Genomic DNA, 22,664 nt, shown 5'->3' with positions numbered 1-22,664 from the left:
CATTTTCCAGTACCTCTCTATCCATGTGCTCATTGCTGTAATAGTCTCCTTCTTGTCAATGAAGAACATTTAAATACATGAACTCAGAGTTCACTGAATAATTCATCATGCTGGAGTTGAACCAGCCATCACTGAGACACACAGCCCAGTTAAGTAAAAAGTATATTTCTGTTTGTGTGAGAGTGACCAGAACACTGTCCCATGGCGTATTTGTGGCTCTTGTTCTGTCTAATCTTGGCTTCAAGGGTGAAGGAAGTAATGCTGACATAATTGATGCTGTTTGGTCAAAATGTGAATGTTAACAAAGAGAACTCGATTTGATCAATCGAGTTGATCAATGCATTTACGGTGCATAACCCTAACCCTAACCCTTGGCACTGAAGTGATAGAATTGGAGATATAAGTACAGAGTGAGAAAAAAGTTCTTCCTCTACTCACCAAAATAAATCAGGCTTCATTTCCTTCAGCAAATAAAATTGCAATACCCGCCCCCTTTTCTGACCCATCCTTCCTGTGGAGTCATTTTCATATGGTCCTTTAGTGGGAAGAAGACTAATGGAGAGGATGCATTACTTAGTGTGGCTCACCTACACAATGGCTGTTGGTAAGATCTAAAACAATATTTATCTGCAAAAACAAAAAGATAGAGCTGCTTTATGTGCCCAGCGAAATAGTTGAGGGTGATCTTGAGGCTTAAAATTACATGGAATAATTCAACAGTTTGGGAAATATGCTTCACATTCTCCCCGAAAGTGAGATGGGAAGACAAATCTCATGTCTGCATTTGAAGTACAGGGCTGCAGTCGGAGTCTGTTAATCCTAATTTCATGTAAAGACTGGAGGCATTGGGAAAGAGCTAGACAGACACAAACTTGTGTCTGTCCAAAGTTCAAACCTGTACACAAACTTTAGAACCATCACATTTCTGGCTTTTTGCTGAGTTGCATGCTAATACTGTATGAAGGGCACAGACAGGATTTTAGGCATACTGAGTCTAAGTCCTCCTAAGCAGCATATTTGTTATTCATCATGCTTTTTTTTCATGTTAAATGTGCTAGTCTACATCCGGTCCATGTAATGTCCAAAACTATGATGCTGATGAGTAATATTCATGTGTCTTGAAGTTTATTTTCTTACATTACTTATTTTTCATTTTACACTTATCACCAGCCAATTGTTGCGTAATGTTTTGCTGAAATGGAGGTTGCTAAACCTAAATAAAACACACAAGATCAAGGTCCAAGGTATAATGAGACAGCAGTTTGAACAAAACTACCAGACCAGACTAGACCAGACCTCAGAGTTCTGCTTAATGGCCTGGAGTCTTTTCTCTCGCTGGAAGTACTGACAGCTTTGCATTTGCTTCATACAATACTACTACTACTACTACTAATATTAATAATAATAAACTTTATTTATATAGCACAATTAATGCAGAAAATGCAACACAAAGTGCCTATCATAAAAACAAATAATAATAACATGTGTGATGAAACAATAAAAACAATAACATAAAATGAAGTAACATAAAGTACAATAAAAAAACAAACAGGATAAGACAATAAAACAGTCGTTAGGTAAAAAGAAAAGACACTTGATGTGTCTTAAGATTTTGTTTGAAGGTAGGAAAGGAAATCAACAGATTTAGAACCTCTAAGACCTTCAGGGAGGGTGCATTGTTAACAAAGACGGCCTCTCTGTGCCTTTTAGTTCTGGCCTCGGCAACAATCAAGAGGTTTGAGGTCAGAGGATCTAAGAGACCCAGCAGGAATATATGCCTTAACCATGTTGTGATTTAAAAACCAAAAAAAACGATTTTTAAAATGAATTCTGTGAAATCTGTGTCATGGTCTAAATGAATAATTCTGCCATTCTGTGGCGAAGGCTGTGCTGCAAAAACTACCTTTAAGAGTAGCAGCAGGTAATATCGGATACTGTATCTTGGTATCAGTAATTCCACCAAGTTGTCAGAGCTATTTCTTCTTAATTTCACTCAACTATTTCAAATCATTTTGGATTTCCTTGATTGGAAGAAAAGCAGTAGTAAAAATATCCATACCACCAATAATAAGTGAATTTTTTGCCAGTTCAACCCACAACACAGTGGTTTGACTCAATCATTAACAAATCTTACTGGAAAAGTATCAAACAGGAATCCAGTCCGTCCACATTGCAGAACTCAATTACTATACATAACGAAATCACCACATGAAAACCAACAATCACACACAAAAACACACACATGGCTGGATATGAATGCCAGGAATGATCAGATCTCCCGTTTCTTACACAGCCAATTAAAAAACATAATCTAGACAAGACAAGACCAGACTCCTTTATTTACAGAAACCCAGAAATTCCCCCAGTAGCTGTATTGATAAATGTGGTAATTTCTTTTCACAAATTGCAGCCATTTCTGTATGTTTGGCTTTCACCATTGACACGACGACCCCCCACTATGCGGTGGAACAAAACGGATTCTTTCGAAACAAAGTGCTTCAGATCATGTCAGGCAAGAAAAAAGGGTAAGTACTGTGTTTCAGGTGAAAAACATTATAATCCTGAAACATGCTTCACAAGTGCTTCACAGCTGAGGACAGTAATAATTAACTTCCTCATAAATGTTGTATATCTGTTTTTTGTGCATATGCATTGTTTATACATCCGACTCCTGCTCTAAGTAACGACGAGACAAGTACTATAAAGGTTGTTCACATCATCCACAGAACACTTGTCACTGCACCCCAGCAACTATATCGATCTGAAGAAACATGCAAACCTGATCGACGGCAAACCCACCAGTGCCTCATCCTCCCTGGTACAGAAATATGTTGCGTGAAACAAATGTTACGTAATTAATCGGAATGTTAACAAATAAATACAGCTTCCGACAATTTAACACATGGGTGATAAATTAAAGGAAAAACTGATTCTCCAAGTCTTTGTAACCGTACCTGATGGATGAACGCATCATGTGAACGTATACGGCATAACTCACATCAAACCAGTGATGTCCCCTTATAACCTGTATGGAAGTATTTGTATTTGTTGTGTATTTTTGTCAGGATTTCCGTTCACTTGTCTGTATGAAATATAAAATGACAGCATAGGATAAATCCAAATGTCTAACCTCTGGACACACAGACTTCGTCATACCTGGTGCTCACTGTCATTAATCAAGTCTTCAAAGGCACTAGACTATGAGGGGATTAAATGCTAACTGAGACACAAGTTAAGACCTTGATCATGACCATATAACCAATGTTGAGAGGTTGATTCTCCAATTAACCTCCAAATGTCTCTGTGACAGTTCACAACATAATTACTAAAAGCCACTGAAGTACAGTAACGTGTCTTAAAGCACAATTAAATACATAAATGGAAGTCTGGACATTTGGATGCAGCTATGTTACTTTCTGGAGCTGAAATTTGTTTTTAGGGGGATTCATGGTATTTTTTATAAATAGCACTAATCAGATGCTTCTGTCACAGACATTTCTCTCACAAAAACAACAATACCAGTCAACCACTTTGGCCTGTCGATGGCTGAAGAGTCCATACACTCCCAATTCACTGTAAGAAAATCACAAAGCTCAATAGATTAGATAAAATTTAAATCTTTGGTGACATAACTCAAACATTATTCAAAAACATTTCAATATGATGAATTAAATTTCTTTCACCTCATATGTTCTCATCTAGATTTGCAGACCAAGTGAAGTCCATGGATGCGATGAGAACTCCTATCTGAACAGTGTGTGTTACAACATGGCAGATGATCTTCAGCAAATCTCCTTTTTCACACCAACTTTCCAACGTAAAAGACATTTAGAGAGTGTAAACGTCTTCCACTCTGTGGTTTTAACATCTTGTCCGACTTGCAGTAAAATATTCTTCTCAGTGTGTTTCTCCTGACTGAATATTCTTTACAAACTTTCACTCTGTGTGTTTTTTCAGACTGCACAAAAAAGACAGTGGACCTTGTCTTTCTATTTGATGGATCACAGAGTATTATCAATGCAGAGTTCAACAAAAATAAAGATTTCATAGTGGATATAATGAACAGCCTTAACACCACATCAATCAAGGTCCCTGCACGGCTGCAGCATTAAAGCCTTTGTAGCATTTCTAACTATATACATCATGTTAAATGCATACTGTGTTTTGTTCTTTTCAGTTTGCAGCAGTTCAGTTTTCTACAGATTGCAGGAAAGTTTTTGACTTCAGTGACTATCAAGCTGGTCGTGCTCTTGATAAACTGATGAAAGAACCACACATGGATAGTCTTACCAACACACACAGAGCACTCAAATTTGTGTTGTAAGTTCAGTTAAACCACACAAACAGTTCCAAACTCTGAACAACTGAAAAACACTAAGATAACAGCTGATGTTGAGGGGAAAACTCTCAATAACAAGATTTATTTTATATCTATAGTCATATGTTTATTCTTTAACTCTACAAATGCTACTTTTCTGTTTGTTACAGGGAAGAAATCCTTGAAAACCCAGGAGCAGGCGCCTCTCCTGATGCAACTAAAGTTGTGGTACTCATCACAGATGGAGATCCCAGTGACACTGACAGACGTGGGATTATCAAAAGATATGATGACAAACACATCATTCGCTTTGTCATTGGGGTAAGACGTCATGTGATGTAACATGTCTCATTATTGGCTCTTATTTGTCTGATAGATACATCTCTGCTGATCAGTTTATTTTCTCATCAGCTGTGATCACATGTGGTATACCTCAGAGATCACTTCTTGGAAATGTTCTGTTCACTGCTATGAGGATGATACACAGACACACTACTCAGACATAAACAGTTGTTCAGACATGTTCTTACCAGAAAATGTTTTGTCTTGACCCCACCTTGAACCGCCACCTTATTGTGGTGGGGTGGTTTGAGTACTCGAATGATCCTAGGAGCTTATTGCCCCTGGTAGGGTCTCCCAAGGCAAACAGGTCCTAGGTGATGGGTCAGACTAAGAGCGGTTCCACAGCCCCTGATGAAAGACATAAAAACAAGGACCACTACGTCGCCCGGACTGGTGTTACTGGGGCCCCACCCTGGAGCCAGGCCTGGGGTTGGGGCTAACAGGCAAGCGTCTGGAGGCTGGGCCTTCGCCCACGGGGCCTGGCCGGCATAGCCTGAAGGAGCTTACGTGGGCCCGGCCAAATGGACCATGTTCTCCATTTCCATTGTTGACACATGTTGTTCAGAGCTGTGGCCGTAAGGTCTCTGGTGCCTGTCGTGGTGGCAATCCCCGAACCCGGTGATGGACACCGGAAGCAAGGGATGCTGTCAAGCTGAAGAAGGAGTCCTATTGAGCGTGGTTGGTTCGTAGGACTCCTGAGGCAGCTCACGGGTACCGGCAGGCCAAGCGTGCTGCGACCCGGGTGGTTGTGGAAGCAAAAACTTGGGTATGGGAAAATTTCGGAGAGGCCATGGAGGAGGATTATCAGTTGGCCAAAAGAGATTCTGGCAAGCCGTCCGGCGCCTTAGAAGGGGAAAGCAGTACCCTGCCAATACTGTTTACAGTGGAGGTGCCAACTACAGGGGGATCACACTCCCCAGCCTCAGAACCTCGGATTCAGGAGGAACAATGCGGTTTTAGTCCTGGTCGTGGAACACTGGACCAGCTCTACAGCCTCCACAGGGTGTTTGAGGGTTCGTGGGAGTTTGCCCAAATAGTCCACATGTGTTTTGTGGACTTGCAGAAGGCATTCGACCGTGTCCCTTGTGGCATTCTGTTTGAGGTGCTTCGGGAGTATGGAGTCCTGGGCCCTCTACTACGGGTATCTGTATGACCGGAGCAGGATCTTGGTTTGCATTGCCAGCAGTAAGTCAGACCGATTCCCAGTGCATGTTGCAGTCCGGCAGGGCTGCCCTTTGTCACTGGTTCTGTTCATTATTTTTATTGACAGAATTTCAAGGTGCAGCCAAGGGCTGGAGGGAGTCTGGTTTGGGGACCACAGGATCTCATCTCTGCTTTTTGCGGATGATGTCCTGTTGGCTTCTTCGAACCAGGACCTCCAGCATGTGTTGGGGCGGTTTGCAGCCGAGTGCAAAGCGGCTGGGATGAGAATCAGCACCTCCAAGTCCAAGGCCATTGTTCTCAACCGGAACAGGGTGGCTTGCCCCCTCTGGGTTGGAGGAGAGCTCCTGCCTCAAGTGGAGGAGTTCAAGTATCTTGGGGTCTTGTTCACAAGTGAGGGAAGGATGGAGCGTGAGATTGACAGGGTGATTGGTGCGGCGGCAGCAGTAATGCGGTCGTCGTACCAGTCCGTCATGGTGAAGAAGGAGCTGAGCCGAAAGGCAAAGCTCTCGATTTACCAGTCAATCTACGTTCCTACCCTCACCTATGGTCATGAACTTTGGGTCATGACCGAAAGAACGAGATCTTGGATACAAGCGACTGAAATGAGTTTCCTCCGCAGGGTGGCGGGGTGCTCCCTTAGAGATAGGGTGAGGAGCTCTGTCACTCGGGAGGAGCTCAGAGTAGAGCCGCTGCTCCCCCACGTTGAGAGGAGCCAGCTGTGGTGGCTCGGGCATCCTTATCGAATGCCTCCCGGACGCCTTCCTGGGACGGGGGTTTCGGTCATGCCCCACCGGGAAGAGGCCCCAGGGAAGACCCAGGACACGCTGGAAGGCCTATATCTCTTTGTCTTGAAGTAATACTGTACCATTCTGGTTTCAGGTCAAACAAGCTCGGCTGAATAAATTGAAGGCCATTGCTTCGGAACCAAAAGACAAAACTACCTTTCAAATAGAGAACTATGAGGGACTCACAGGAATACTGGAAAACTTTCAAAACAAGATCTGTACAATGGAAGGTGACAGGTTTTTTTTATTTATGTACAATAATGTTGTCACAAATCTATATTATCTGTCCATGTGTCGCCCCTGAAATAGTAACATGAACTAGTTCTGTCTCGAAATTTAGGCTCTGAGGTTCAAGCAGGAAATATGAGTACTGAAATATCTCACCGTGGGTTCAGTGCTATCTTGTACAAGGTGAGCAAAGTCATTATTATCAACTGATGACATTCATTAACACAAACAAAATGAACTGAAATGAGCTTTTGGTCACAACAACACAGAATAGTTAATCATCACCTTGTTCAAGGTGAAGGAAATCTCAGACCTGAGTAATCGTTGAGTATTTGGTTATAAGTTCAGAAATATAAGATGGTGCCAGGACATGGAGAGCTATGAATGTGATCAGGAGGATCCTGAACTGAATTCTGATGTGTACAGGAAGGCAATGTAAGTGGGCCAGAATGGGGGTAATATTTAATTTCCACCGAACGCATAACGTGTGTTCTGTCCGCAACATATGACAGTGCCAAAGGAGACAGATACATCTAATAGTACTAAATTTTAGCGATGGCCTTCAAAATTTCAACATTTTTAAAGGTCTGGAGTCTGGAGTGGCCACAAACAGAAAGACAAAAAGCAGTGTGAACTTAATAAAATGTGACTTAAAGGTTCAGTTATTTGTCACCCTTCAATACCTTCCAAAACCATAAAATTAACATGTTGAGTATCAGGTGTTTCTACTAAGCTTTAGTGGGAACTTGCCAGATAGATAGACAAGGTAGAACAGATAGAGTACATCCTCATAATTTGACATAATAACATGGCCAAAAATTAGCACCTGTGTTCATAAATCCACAATAAATTACTCCATACCTGGTAGGGCATGTAGAACTTAGCATCACCAGAACATGCTGTATGTATATAAACAAACCACCTGATAACATGTAAAGGCTCCGTAACTCCTGTGTTTATGTTTTTGTTTTTCGTTTTTACTGATATCTATGTTCACTACTCTTCTGGAGGCTTTGACGCAGTACAGCAGGTCTGAACTGTTGAACTTCAGAGTACAGTTCGTAATCCACACACCCCCGAAACTGGCCTTTATTTCACCGGAGCTGCTACAGTTCCCAGAGCCCACCACCATCCCTCCACTGCTGCCAAGGAGATGGAGGAGGCACCATTAACAAAAGCGTGGCAAGAGAGCCCGCTTGTGTGCTAGGCTACAAGCTAACCCTCACAGAGGGTCTCTTCCTCACCAACGCCAGGTCTCTCGCAAAACAAAATCGACGAGGCTAATCTAAGGATAGTCTCTCGCCGGATGGACAGCTTTGCTACTGTTGTCACAGAGACCTGGCTGGACGACAACATCCCGGACGCAGTGGTGGAGATAGCAGGGCGCTCTCTGTTCCGGGCAGACAGGTCTGCATGTTCCAGTAAGAGCAGAGGCGGAGGTTTGGAGCTGTGTGTACACAATGCCTGGTGTACAGCCAGGAGCAGCACCAGGTGACATCCACCTTGAGGAGGATCAACACCCGCAGAGCTAAGACATCCACCGACTGCCTGAATGATTACCAGCTTGTTGCTCTGACCCTGGTAATCATAAAGTGCTTTGAGCGGATTCTTCTCAGGTACATCAGAGGCTTCATCCCCACTGACCTAGAGAGCCTTCAGTTCGCCTACAGAGGGACTCGGTCCACAGAGGATGCTGTCTCCATCACCCTGCACACAGCCCCGACCCACCTGCAGCAGCCCAACACCTACGTCAGGATGCTATTTGCAGACTTTAGCTCAGCTTTCAACACCGTCATCCCAGACAAGCTGGCGCTGAAGCTACACGCAGTGGGTCTGCCTGCGTCACTGTGCCACTGGATCAGAGACTTTCTCACCAACAGGCCTCAGGTGGTGAGAAAAGGGAACACAACATCATCCTCTCTGGTCCTCAGCACGGGCACGCCACAGGGTTGTGTGCTCAGCCCAGGCCTCTTTACCCTGTTTACTCATGACTGTGCTGCCATCCACCCCACCAACACAGACGTGAAGTTCGCGCACGACACTACAGTAGTGGGTCTCATCTCAAATAATAACGAGACCCACTACAGAGAGGAGATAATGCCAGCTCACCCAGTGGTGTTCAGCCAACAACCTGGTGCTGTGCACAGGGAAGACCAAGGAGGTCATTGTTGACTTCAGGAGGCCCAGAAAGATGGATCAAGCCTCCCTCCTCATGGACGGAGAAGTGGTGGAGCGTGTGGATAACATCAAATTCCTAGGCCTCCACATCACATCTGATCTCTCCTGGTCCATGAACACCTCCCGCCTGGTGAAGAAGGCACAACAAAGGCTCTTCTTCCACAGGAAACTGAAACGGGCTGGACTCTCCTCTCGGTTGCTCGTCAGCTTTTACATGGCCACAATTGAAAGCATCCTCTGTCTTAGTGTGACAGTGTGGTACGGCAGCTGCACGGCACAGGAGAGGAAACAACTGGCACGGGTGGTTAAAACTGCACAGGGCATCGTGGGCCGCCCCCTTCCTGACCTAGACTCTCTATATGAAGGCCGGGTCAGGAAGAGGGCGAGATCCATTGCCACGGACCCCAGCCATCCGGGCCACAGACTGTTTGTTCCGCTTCCATCAGGAAAGCGGTACAGGAACATCCGCACCACCACCAACAGACTGAGGGACAGCTTCTTCCCCAGAGCTGTCAGAGCTATCACCCCCACCAGCCCCTCACTGCAGTGAGAGACTGTGAGGACTATGAGCCACTGTACACTGCACTTTTACACCTATACCTCCACCTTCTGTGTAATTAATAAGTAAGTACACACACGCTTACCTAATTGTCAGCTGCATTTGAATATACACATTTTAGTATATTCAGCTGTTATTGGTATATTTTTATTTCTTAGTTTATTTTTATTTCTTAGTTTATTTTTATTTCTTAGTTTATTTTTATTGCATTTATGCATATTTTACTGCATGTTACTTTATTTATTATTAATTTTCTTTTTTTAATCTTTTTTATTATCTTGTTTCTAACATGGGGGATGTCCATGCTCAATGACAATAAAGACAATCTTGAATCTTGAATCTTAAATACCCTCTCATCATTTTTCGGCCATGGCTTGGTCCAGTCTATTATTTTAATAGTGTGAAAAAGACAAGCACTGGTTGGAAGTAAAGATTACGATGTTATTTGAATTACGTAACATACACTTACACCCACGCTTTACACCTAAATCTTACCTTACAGATGGCTACACCTACATCCTTGGTGGCACTGGTTGTTCTGTAGACTTTATGGTGGGTCGTGACCCACTAGGGCTGTCCAAATTGACTTTTGAATATTCCGTTTAAAAACCAACATTGAACCATTCCAATATCTATTTTTGCGCATTGTGTCCATTAGAGGCAAAACCAATACAACGAGAGACATACTACTTATATATTTATTCAAGATAAACATTACAAACATAACAAACACATTACAAAATAAACAAATAAAATAATGTCATATACTGTGTGGTTGAATTATGTGAGTTATGTCCTACGTTTCCATTTTCAATCAATTAAAGTGACCTTGTGTGTACAGAGTTTCAAGTCGGTGCTGGTCCACACATCCTGGGTAACTTCAGTGTCCCGAACAAACGGGAGGACTTCTGGTCCTGTACTCCTGTACTCACGCAGTGATAGAGTGATTTACCAACTTTCCAAAATTTACCTGATCATGGGAAGAGCTGGTAAAAGAATGCAGGGAATAATCAGATTTGGCTTTCCTTCGTGCAGCAGTACAGTGATTCCTCAGCGGTCTAAATAAAAGCCAACAGGAGGAGATTTGGTGCGTCCAGCTTGAGCCCAAGCTCTGTTTCGTGAATTAAAGAGGTCAGCTAGGTCAGCAGTGAAACACGGACTAGATCTGGCTTTTACCCTGTTCGTGTTCATTCATGCATTTATCTTGTAATGTTACTCTGGCATAGCACCTGTGCTTGCATAATGTTACACCTACAGTATACAGAATGACCATTCTATCATCTTGGCCTTTATTTTGATATATTTACTTACTATTTTTTTCTTTCAATTAAAAAAACTGACTTTTTTTTTTCGTTTTTTGATTCTGACAAGAAAAACAAAAAAATGGCTCAGTTTTCCCACGATTGCTTTCAAATGAGAAAACATACTGCCTGAACTTACATGAACCAAGTGTCCCTCCTGCCATCTTACTTGGGCTCAAGTAGCTTCTCTGTGTTATTTCTGTGGCTGCTTGACTGTTTCAACAGGTCATCTTTGCCCTTCAGACTTTGGTATTGCAATTCTTTTTAGTGACAACAAGCAGTGACAGGAGCTGTAGCCAATCAAATTACTTCAAACAAAGTGACAAGAGACACTACTACGTCTCATATGGAGATTTAAATGTTACATACAACTTTTTTGGTCAAGTATCTTCCAAAATGTTAAAAATACATTAATTTTGAATACATTTCTAATGGACATACAGAAAAAGTTAAACATCATCTCTACAAATCATACACACCTTCAACTAAATATCCAATAAATTGAGGTACATTAAAGAGACCATTTAAGTCATAATCTATATTTGGTTTATGAGGTGACAGGGTTCTCAGACAGTGGATCCAATACTGTTCCTTCCTGGAAAGTTAAACATCCAAATGACCTCCTCTTCTCAATTCCACAGAGTTCCATACAACACAAGTACCATGATAGTGTTTGCCACTGATCATGATTTAATCACACCATCCATGGAAATCGATACAGCTTTTAGCAGTGTTGTCAGCTGGTTCCAGGGATTACAAGGTTGCTCTGTTTATGATCCTGCAGCACGAATGACATCACCATCATATGTATTTTTTATTTAGTGCTAATGAGTAAATGTTAGCATGGTAACATGGCTACGTTCGTTGGCCTTGTTATGTTCTGATCTAGGTTTGCAGTCCAAGTGTAGTCCATGGATGCGATGAGAACTCCTATCTGAACAGTGTGTGTTACAACATGGCAGATGATCTTCAGCAAATCTCCTTTTTCACACCTACTTTCCAAGGTAAAAGACATTTAGAGAGTGTAAACGTCTTCCACTCTGTGGTTTTAACATCTTGTCCGACTTGCAGTAAAATATTATTCTCAGTGTGTTTCTCCTGACTGAATATTCTTTACAAACTTTCACTCTGTGTGTTTTTTCAGACTGCACAAAAAAGACAGTGGACCTTGTCTTTCTATTTGATGGATCAGGGAGTGTGACTGAATCAGAGTTCAACAAAAATAAAGATTTCATAGTGGATATAATGAACAGCCTTAACACCACATCAATCAAGGTCCCTGCACGGCTGCAGCATTAAAGCCTTTGTAGCATTTCTAACTATATACATCATGTTAAATGCATACTGTGTTTTGTTCTTTTCAGTTTGCAGCAGTTCAGTTTTCTACAGATTGCAGGAAAGTTTTTGACTTCAGTGACTATCAAGCTGGTCGTGCTCTTGATAAACTGATGGAAGAACCACACATGAGATATCTAACCAACACACACAGCGCGCTGAAATTTGTGTTGTAAGTTCAGTTAAACCACACAAACAGCTCCAAACTCTGAACAACTGAATAACACTAAGATAACAGTTGATGTTGAGGGGAAAACTCTCAATAACAAGATTTATTTTACTATCGATGCCATTTTGTTTATTCTTTAGTCCTACAAATGTTACTTCTCCCTACAAATGCTACTTTTCTGTTTGTTACAGGGAAGAAATCCTTGAAAACCCAGGAGCAGGTGCCTCTCCTAATGCAACTAAAGTTGTGGTACTCATCACAGATGGAGATCCCAGTGACACTGACAGACATGGGATTATCAAAAAATATGATGACAAACACATCATTCGCTTTGTCATTGGGGTAAGACGTCATGTGATGTAACATGTCTCATTGTGGGCTCTTATTTGTCTGATAGATACATTTCTGCTGATTGTTACGGCCTCCACATTAAACAAATAAACCAAGGCAAGAGGCAGCAACATATAAGAAAAGACGCCACGGCAGGTAGATGTCAATAGACCCACAAGCTTTATTTCAACCAAATCCCAAACAAGCCAAAAGAAACAAAAGCAGGGAGGCGTCGGGCCAACCCTACAGCGGATTGTTGCTACCAACATCTCCCTCTAACCTAATAAAGGTTATCATAAATAAAAGACGAAAAACATGACTACCGGTGGTCTCCAGCGCAAACTAACAAAACAAACTAACATAACAAAAATCCCAGCCCCTAAACAGACATGGGACTGAATGTGATTGGGGAAAAGGAAAAACCAAAACGGAGGAAAGAAAAATCTCCTCTCTGCTTGCCAGGTGTCGTCAGCTGTGTGCCATGTGTTGTGCTGAGCCTCCCCCCTCTCTCCACTCGCTTCCCCTCTTATTCCCTCCTCCTCTCTACCTGAGTGATGATCTACCTCAGGTGTGCAACAGGTAGAGGGAGGAGGAAACAGAGGGAGAGAGAGAGGGAGGGAGAGAGCGCTTGTACCACCTGGCATTTAATGCTTAGTCTGTTTCTGACTGTGTGTTTTTTTAAATTCTTTTTACTTGTTTTAATTTATTTTATTTATTTGTTGTTTTTATTCTTCTTTGTTAAGCGCCTTGTGCTCCTTTTGGATGCTGGAAGGTGCTATAGAAATAAAGTTTGATTGATTGATTGATTGATTGAGAGAGCCAGCAGCCAACTGCTGCATGTAACACTGATCAGTTTAGAGCACATGTGGTATACCTCAGAGATCACTTCTTGGAACTGTTCTGTTCACTGCTTTGAGTTCAGGCATGTTTTTACCAGAAAATGTTTTGTCTTGAAGTAATACTGCACCATTCTGGTTTCAGTTCAAATTTGCTCGGCTGTATAAACTTCAGGCCATTGCTTCAGAACCAAAAGACAAAAACGCCTTTAAAATAGAGAACTATGATGGACTCACAGGAGTACTGGAAAACAAGATCTTTACAATTGAAGGTGATGTTCAAAAGTTTTTTTTCGCTCTTTGTACAATAATGTTGTTACAAAATCAGTTTTATCTTCCTGCTGTGCCTCTGCAATAGTCACATGCAACACCACTGTCGTTGTATTCAGGCTCCAAAGTGTCCCGGGCAGGAGACATGACTAATGAAATGTCTCAGAGTGGATTCAGTGCTGTCTTCTACAAGGTGAGTAAAGTCAAAAAGACAAAATTTGGACACATTCAAAATCTACATCTTCTATCAATAAATATGAGCATCACAGGGCGTATGTACGAATTAACAATTCGTACATACAGGAGCAGATTATCAGGATCTTTAGGCAGAAACATTTGATCATATTCATAGAAAGAGCACAGTAACTAGTTTTATAAAATATGAATTAAATGAGGTTCCACGGTGTACCACACCCTTGTTGGACTATTATGTTCTACTTATCTGACTTGGCAAAGGTGAAGAATTTTAACTGTGTTAAAAACTGAAACAATATGTTCACACTGGAACAGAGTGGTAGCCTTCTTTCCAAAGTATATACTGTACAATTGATTGTACGGAGTAAAGTATCCAGACCTTTCAAAGTTAGAAATTTGGACTTGCAATAAATCTGAAGAGTTTGATACAATCAGACAATTAAAGTTAAAAAAATAAAAAGCGATAGAAACCAGAAGTGATGTTTAGTAATCCAGGTCTCAGATTTCCATATGAAATCACACATGTATCGGCAGCAAACATGCCTGGAGCAGCTACTCTGTCAGAAAGGCAACAGAAGAATCTCAGATCATTTGTGTTCACAGCAGGAAGTAAAGTCCTGCAGGAAAGGCAGATGTCAGACATTGCCAGTAACAATGAAAACTACGATTATAGAGTTTATAGAGAGGTGAGTCGTAAATGTAATTACACTGAATAAAGCTAAATATCAGTGTTTTTAAATCACCCATTATTCTAAACAGCCAAACGCACCTAATTGGAAAAAAACTAGTGGAGAAGTAACAGGTAAAGATTGGTCTGATGGTGATGCCAGTTACCCAAATCAAAAGGACTGTTTGCAAACTGGTTGCAGACCTGCACATTTCTGTGAACAGGATACCTTGATTCTGGGTTCAGTGGGATCCAACATGTGGCGTGGTTCTCTTCAAGAGCTTCATGAAGAAAAACAAGCACAAATTGAAGATCCACACATGAAGAATGACTCCTACATTGGTATTAAACAAGTTATTTAAAGTTGTTGCAGTTGTAAAATATATTTTTTATTTGGTCTGAGATACTGATGCTTAATTAAAAAAAAAATATAGAATTATAAAAATACAAATGTTCATAATTTTAGAATCTGACCACTTCCTCACTGCATTATAACCTCTTTGATGTGAGGGAACATTCAGCAGATTGTGACTGACACTGTTGCAGGATACTCTACTTCTGTTGGACAGAAGAATAACGCTCCTCTATATTTCACCGGCGCGCCGAGATTTGAGCAAACAGGACAGGTCGTTCTTTTCAGACACGACTGTAAGACCTGGACCGCAGCTCACAGAATAAATGGGGACCAGGTTGGTAACTGTCTTGAGAAAATTTTCGACTGTTTTATCATGCATATTATGAAAAAAAAAAAGATTGCTTGTACTTGAATAGCTGTTTGAATTAAAGTTTGGATTGCACACCATGTCAGCAGTAGATGATGTACGTATTAGTGAACGGAATTTCTTTTGGAAATAGTCTTAATACAGGCACTTAATATACAGTGGGATTAGCAGAGAGCGCTTTATAATATAATATAATATAATAATATATAACTGTCCCTTTTCACATGGTTATGGTAATGTATCTTTAGCTTTAATGATGTAAATCCTCGTTCGTATCCCACACACTTTCAGATTGGGTCCTACTTTGGTGCAGAGCTGTGCTCAATTGATGTCAACTCAGATGGTGACACTGATTTCCTGCTGGTGGGAGCGCCACAATTTTACCAGCCTCAGGAGAAGACAGAAGGCCAGATATACGTCTATTCACTGACTGATGAGGTGGGGTCAGACCCAGTGTTTGAGCTTTTATCAGCTTACAGGGTGATAATAAATGCATTTATTTTTCTAAACTTATGGTCTTCTTTCCAGATGCAACTGAAAAGTGAACTGAATGTGACTGCACCATCCATGGGGAGATTTGGCACCACCATATCCAGTCTCACAGATCTGAATGGAGACGGACTCCGAGACGTTGCTGTTGGAGCCCCGCTTGAGGATGATAACAGGGGGGCTGTGTACATCTACCTTGGTGACAGACACAGAGGCATACGCAGCACTTTCAGCCAGGTGAGACAGAGGAAAGCTGACGTCAAAATGTTCGGAGATAAAAGATTGCTGTCACTTTAGAAGAGGAAACAGCAGATTTCTTGAGTCTCCATAATGCAGGCAAGCAAAAAATGATACATTTCCACATCAATCCCTAGAGCTTCAACATCATCAGGGTTAGACATATGTACTTATTTTCCAATAGATCAGCCTAAAACTGTCTTTAGACTAAAACTCAGAAGCCATCCTGCTGATATGAGGTGAGCATATGACTGGGGCGGGTATCATCATGGGGACACCTGAATCTTTGTGAAAAATGGCACAAAGCAAAAATACTGAAAACTAGCAGTAAATATTAGCTGCAGTGAAGCTGTTGTTTTAATCATGCTGGCATTTACCAATAAAAGCATGGCCACTCTCCAAAATTACTCTAACATTTGTCTTCACCTCCTCTCCCATGAGTACCTTCAAATATTTGTTCAAATCACGTCGTGTTTCAGCTGTCAAATCTCTGTTATTCCAGAGAATCATGGGACAGGAAATAAAACCTGAGCTCAGATTCTTTGGACAGGCCATTGACGGGGACATCGACCTTGAAGAGGACGGACTCCCAGATATTGTGGTGGGATCACAGAGCACAGCAGTTGTCTTAAGGTATGGATATTGTATATGAATGTAGGTAAGTGGTGTATGTACAACACAAACCAAAAATGTCATCTGTCACAGACTAATTCAGCCACAGCTTTGCCAGAGCATAATGAGAGAAGTGAATTAATGGGTCAGTGGGGCTGATTTATCCTTTCTTCCTGTATTAGTGTACTGTCATTCTGTGTCTTAATAATGCAGCTTTAGTCAATGTCTTCCAGGTCCAGGCCCGTCTTTAATGTCACGGCTCATCTGTCTTTTCAACCTCAGGAGATAAGCACTGAGAAAATTGACTGCATGACCAACACAGATGAAAGTTTACCAATGGTTACCTTAAAAGCCTGCTTTGAAATGGAAGAAACAACAAAGAGCAAAGCAGGTAGGGACCGGACCCGGTGCGACTGTGCGAAAATGATTAGATAGTGTGGTTAGAGGTGAGAAAAGGGGGTCTCCAGAACAAGTGTTTCAATGTTGGTTTCATTATGTCTCATACAGTACATATCAGACTATAGCATCATCTGATCTAATCTGGGTTCAAGCCCGAAGAACAATATAAAAATAATACTGATATTATTATTTTGCTGCATCGGTTCAAATTGCTGTGAGCAGGAATGAGCTAGAAACATGAAACTCAACCCAACAGCTGGAAATGATGTGCAAGTGCTTCTGAAAAAATACTGGATTTTGAATCTATCAACACCGGAATGGTATACAGTATCACAGGACTGAGATGCACACTTCTAATATAAATAATAATAATAATAATACATTTTATTTAGAAGCGCCTTTCAGAACACTCAAGGTCACTTTACAGAGCGGGTAAAAACACAAATAACACCAGATAAATACAAGCACAATAATAATGAGTAGGATCAAACCAAAAACATGGCCGCCATCACCCAAACATTTAGCAAGGGGCGGCGCTTAGTGGGAAAATGGCCATAGTTCATTAGCCATTTGTCCGATCATCATAAATCTTGGTGCATATCTCCAGGCAGTGTTGGGGAATAGATCTGCCCAAGCATGGAGCACAACCTATAGGGGGCACCACAAACGCCTAAAATGTGTACCCCAAAGCCCCTGTGGACAGAATTTCACCAGTTGAGGTGCGCATACTATATTATGAGTATTGACCAAAATCTGAAGGGCCATATTAATGGTGCAAGTTGGCCTAATTTTGCTCTTAAGTCAAGATGCCTTTGAGCAAAACTGAATAAAGTCACTGAGTTCTGTTCTACAGTAAGAGGAGGGGCAAAACGAAAGTCACTGAGTTCTGTTCCTGAAAACTGGTTCATGCCGACCCTCAGTGGTTTACCACCCCTTGTTGCGGTGATGTACAGATGAACTCCAGAGCCATAGCATCACAAAGCACACGCTTCCTACCACGCCCAACCACACAGTGATGTTGGGTGTGGTGCTCTTCAACCTGGTGTTACCGGGCAGGGCCTCACTTTTTTTCTTTTTTTTTAAAATAAAATGAAATGTAAGATTCAGCTGCTCCTCTCCACTCCAAAGATTTTCATAAAGTCCCAAATGTGATTCCTTGACAGCTTCCAGTGTTGCTTACCTGATCAATGTGTTTCTGGCTAATTTAATGCATCTGGATGACTTTGCAGCGGCAATGATCTCCGTACTATACATGTACACCCTCGATGTGGATCCAATGAGACAAACATATCGAGGCTTCTTCAGTCCAACTGATAAAGATGTCAGGACTCTTTCCTCTATTATTAAACTATGGAATAAACACACCTGCTTCAGCTACCCCATCTACATGCCAGTATGGTTATTTATCTATCATATATGTTGTTAAGTGCTGCATATTCTATCAATCAATCAGTCTATCTATCTATCTATCTATCTATCTATCTATCTATCTATCTATCTATCTATCTATCTATCTATCTATCTATCTATCTATCTATCTATCTTCTGACCTGCAATTCAGCATCATCACCAAAATATTAATAGTATTTCAACTAATAATTCTAACACACTGATTTGTGTTTCAGTGATTTTGCTAAATGTTGAGGTGAAATTTTCTAAAATTCCCTACCATCTTAGTTTTTGTGCTTTTAAAGTTTCTCAAAGTTTTTCAAGAATATGCAGATGACTCCTTTTTTTTTTTTTGTAGAAATGTGTGGATGACACATTATCACCCATCATCATCAGACTAAACTTCAGCCAAGCTGACAGTGAGAGAGCGAGTGCCGTCCTGAATGTGGACAGCGTAAGGCAGGCTGTTGTGGAGGTATGTTCAGTGACTACAGTTGAGGGTGCAGGCAGTCTATAGCTGTGTTTCCATCAAGATGTTTTTATGCACATTTTGAAAAAGCTTAATGGAAATGGCAAAATTTGAAAAATTTCCTCAATTTTTCACAAACATTTCTATGCTCACTTGGCGTGGTTTATGTCTTTTTCGAAAAAGTGTGCACACAATGGGTGATGGAAACCTTTGCTGAAAATGTTCTGACGTAGTAAACATAAATCACGTTACTGATCAGCTGTTTCCGCAACAAAACGTAAAGAAGAAGGAATAGACGAAAAAGCTGCTTCTGCTGTTGTCGTATGGCCCTTGATGCGTGCATTAGAATCATTGCATTTCTTCATCTCAGACAGCGTGAAACATGGCCAACACCAGCTGACAGGACAGAACAACTACAACTTGCCCAAGCAAAACAGACCTCTCTTCATTTTTCTGTCAGGTTGCTAAGGCGACTCGTGTTGTTTTCGTTTTTCAGCATTCTTCCTCTTCTACTCTGTTTATGATAGCTGTGCGTAATCCAGCTTATACCACCAAATTCTCACAAAACTAGGCTTTGTATAGCCTAGTTTATTCTCTCCGGACCAGTTTATGGAAAAACGCCTAATTCGCATTGATGGAAACACGGCTAATGTCTGTATATTCAGTATTTGCATCTATGCTTTCCATTGCTATGTGACAAAAGACACCAACACATATATAGAATATTTCTACGACACTTGTGATTACATGGGAAAAAAAGTTCTGAGCTATGCACGCTGCAAGGATAGGAAGTACCGGTTTAACGAGTTGTCTGGAGAAATCTGAACAAAAAAGCAAAATACGGTGAATGTAGAAAATAGGCAGTGTGCCATTTACCAGCAATCATTTTGTTTGTTCTGACTGCTTGATCTTTTTTTTCTGACTAAAATTATATCTTATATCTTTTACAGGTTCCCTTTCAAAAGTAATGTTGAGAAAATGACAGCTGTTGTTGGAGTTATCAAGGATTTTAGGTTTGCACATCTGACAAACAGCAAGTTAGAAGCATGCTGGGAAGAATGAGCCCGAAGCACTGAACTACTCTGAATAAAGCCTGAATTGTGTTTAAAAATAAAGTGAAAATAGTTATTGTATTCCTGCTCCACCGTGTGTGACGTGGGCAATTCTCTGTGTATTCCTACATATACAGTAAAATACATTGACTTCTCAGATTTATTTTATTATTCATATAAAATCAAGCGAGGATAATATAAAGCAGCAGCAACAACGACAAACATGAGTGTCGAATAAAAACATTTGCTCCTGGATGTCTGCACTGACACGCTGTGCTGTTACGGTAGGTGAAGGCGAGTGATCCTATTGATGCTTCATTAGAGGCTTTGTGATGTCTACAACATAGATGTGTAGGAATTTCTATCTTGCAACTGTAGTGAAAACAGCAATTCCACTTCCCACACTATTTGTAAAGACTGACTGAAATGATTTGGTTAAACCTGAAGGGTACAGTATATAGCATGAGAGTTGCACCTCGCTATAAATTAATGTGACTCTAGTGTCTGTTCATTTACAAACAAATCAATACAGGGGGGTTGAATACTGCATGTAAAAGGCACAACCACGTGTTACTTTTCCGCTTAGAGTCAGTGGTTTTGACCAGTTTGCATTTATGGCGAATGCACAAATGTGTTTACTTGTTCATGTCAGAAATCTTCCCATCAAATACCTTTGTTACTGCGTAAGGTCATGTAGACAAACATTGTGGAATAGTGATGAAGATGACGTTAGAGTCATCATTTAATTGTGAGTGGTGACATATAAGTTTTGCGCCGCTGAACGGAGAGGCTGAAGAGGAGCCTCTTCAGGATGAGGTCCAAGAATATTCTTCTGTAATCCCCCTGACAGCCACCATCTCCCCTCATCACACACACACACAGATACCAACACCTGCCACTTTATATAAAGAGATTATAGAGTACAAAATATCTGCTGCTATCTGTTCTAGCACTAAGGACCCAAAGTATTTGCTCTACATTGTATATGGCAGCCATTCATCCAGAAACTTTAATATTTCTCGTACTTTTCAGCACTATCTCTGTTTTTCTCCACTTGTTTTATCTTTGTCACTTTCAGCCTCTTAGCTGCTTTCATTGCATTCACCTGTTCACCTGCTCAGCCAGTACTTTTCCACTCACACTTTCCTTGCTACCCATGCCCACCTGTCCACTCCCCTGATCCTCATTCCCAGTCAGCCCAGTATATAAGCTGCTCTCACACTCACTTGCTGCCTGATTGATTCTTTGCATCCATCTTTAACTATTGGACTGATCTCTCATTACTGAACCTGCCTGTAAACACTTATGATTGTTTGGTTTTTGCATCACCAAATGCTTTAAGATACTCTGAATCCAACTAACCAACTCATCCAGTCCCAACCACAGTCATGTACAGGCATTTCATTTGCAACTTCACTTATAGTGATTCTGACTGAGAATAAAACTACAGTGTTACATTTCAAAAGAGACCAAAACCACACATGTACTCCAAATGGTTTAAGAACAGCTTTCAGTCCACTTTGGGTATGCTTGGATGGGTGTTTTAGACAAATGTGGCTGGAATGGTCAGGGCTTAAAGGCTAAAGTGAAGACATGTATTTAGCTTACTTTTAAAAATATTCAGGCTGCCCGCCTGGTATCAGTGTGTTGAGAGGTTTGGCGTGTCAATGACAAACACTGCATCCCCAGTGTTCTTTCTGCTCTTGCTGGAAACCTCCAATAAAGCAGCAGCAGATGATCGCAGGGTTTTTGAAGGCAAATATTAAACGGGTGTTCGAACCTGGGCCAGCAGCAAACTGTAAAACAAAGAGGCAGGAAACGTCAGCTTGTGTTCAGATCCACTGCAGGATTTACTCTGCTTTGATTACTGGAACTAACTTTCCAAAGATCAATATGTCACCTTTAACCTACTCTTACAATTCAGTTGTCACGACCACAACACTGCTCCACCTCCAGGCCAGAGAAATCATGCGTGGAGATCTGAAGCCTGAGAATATAATGGCTGTGTACTGCAAGCAGCAGCCACCACAAATCAAGCTCTGCGATGCTGATTCCGGGTGATGTGTGCAGTCTGTGTGGTACAGGTAAGAAACTGGAGGGAAGAAAAGGCAGCAGAGATTCTGTGCATTTGTGTCTCTACTGGAATTGACTGCATGACAGAGGTGAGACTTTACTTTTCATACATGACGTCTAACATTTTTCTTTTCCTCTGGAGCAGCACACGTGCAGTCTGGTAAGTCCCCAGTCCAAAGCCCTCACAGTCTCCTTGTGTTTAAAGTTTGGATCAAGCTAACGTTGTGCTTCTTCGTGGTTTTTCGGAGATCCTAGTGGAGAGCAGCAGTGACTGTGGCAGCCTCTGCTATCCTCTGCTGGGTCCCGGGCAGCACAGAGCGGGACAGTAACATCTGGGTATTTACTCCTGTTGTCTGACACATGACAGCTTCAAACATGTAATCTGAACTGTGTCACACTTACTGGTAACCAACGGAAACATGCAGGAAACTTCAACCAGTTTTGTTTTTCTGACATTTTATCTTATAAGGGTCGATTCAGAAACTGCTGTGCATTCAGTCTACTATGATTATATCTACAAAAATACTAAATGAGATCAATTTTTT

General features: G+C 41.4%; 1 protein-coding gene across 1 annotated transcript; it reads left to right on the top strand.

Annotated features, from left to right (window-relative positions):
* The first annotated feature begins 3,768 nt into the window (after positions 1 to 3,768).
* LOC121604699 (integrin alpha-L-like) lies at positions 3,769 to 20,007 on the top strand. Its single transcript, XM_041934274.1, is given in 21 exon segments — positions 3,769 to 3,817; positions 3,958 to 4,088; positions 4,178 to 4,320; positions 4,489 to 4,639; positions 6,704 to 6,839; positions 8,172 to 8,290; positions 11,765 to 11,879; positions 12,020 to 12,150; positions 12,240 to 12,382; positions 12,571 to 12,721; positions 13,691 to 13,817; positions 13,935 to 14,008; positions 14,902 to 15,019; positions 15,224 to 15,366; positions 15,691 to 15,837; positions 15,928 to 16,125; positions 16,628 to 16,758; positions 16,971 to 17,128; positions 18,366 to 18,529; positions 18,884 to 19,000; positions 19,945 to 20,007. Coding segments are annotated over 21 exon segments (2,709 nt in total).
* The last annotated feature ends 2,657 nt before the right edge of the window (positions 20,008 to 22,664 follow it).

Source organism: Chelmon rostratus, chromosome 3, assembly GCF_017976325.1.
Source record: "Chelmon rostratus isolate fCheRos1 chromosome 3, fCheRos1.pri, whole genome shotgun sequence".
Classification (NCBI taxonomy): domain Eukaryota; kingdom Metazoa; phylum Chordata; class Actinopteri; order Chaetodontiformes; family Chaetodontidae; genus Chelmon; species Chelmon rostratus.
Note: the sequence above shows the minus strand (reverse complement) of the source record. Positions and strands in the feature narration are given on the sequence as shown.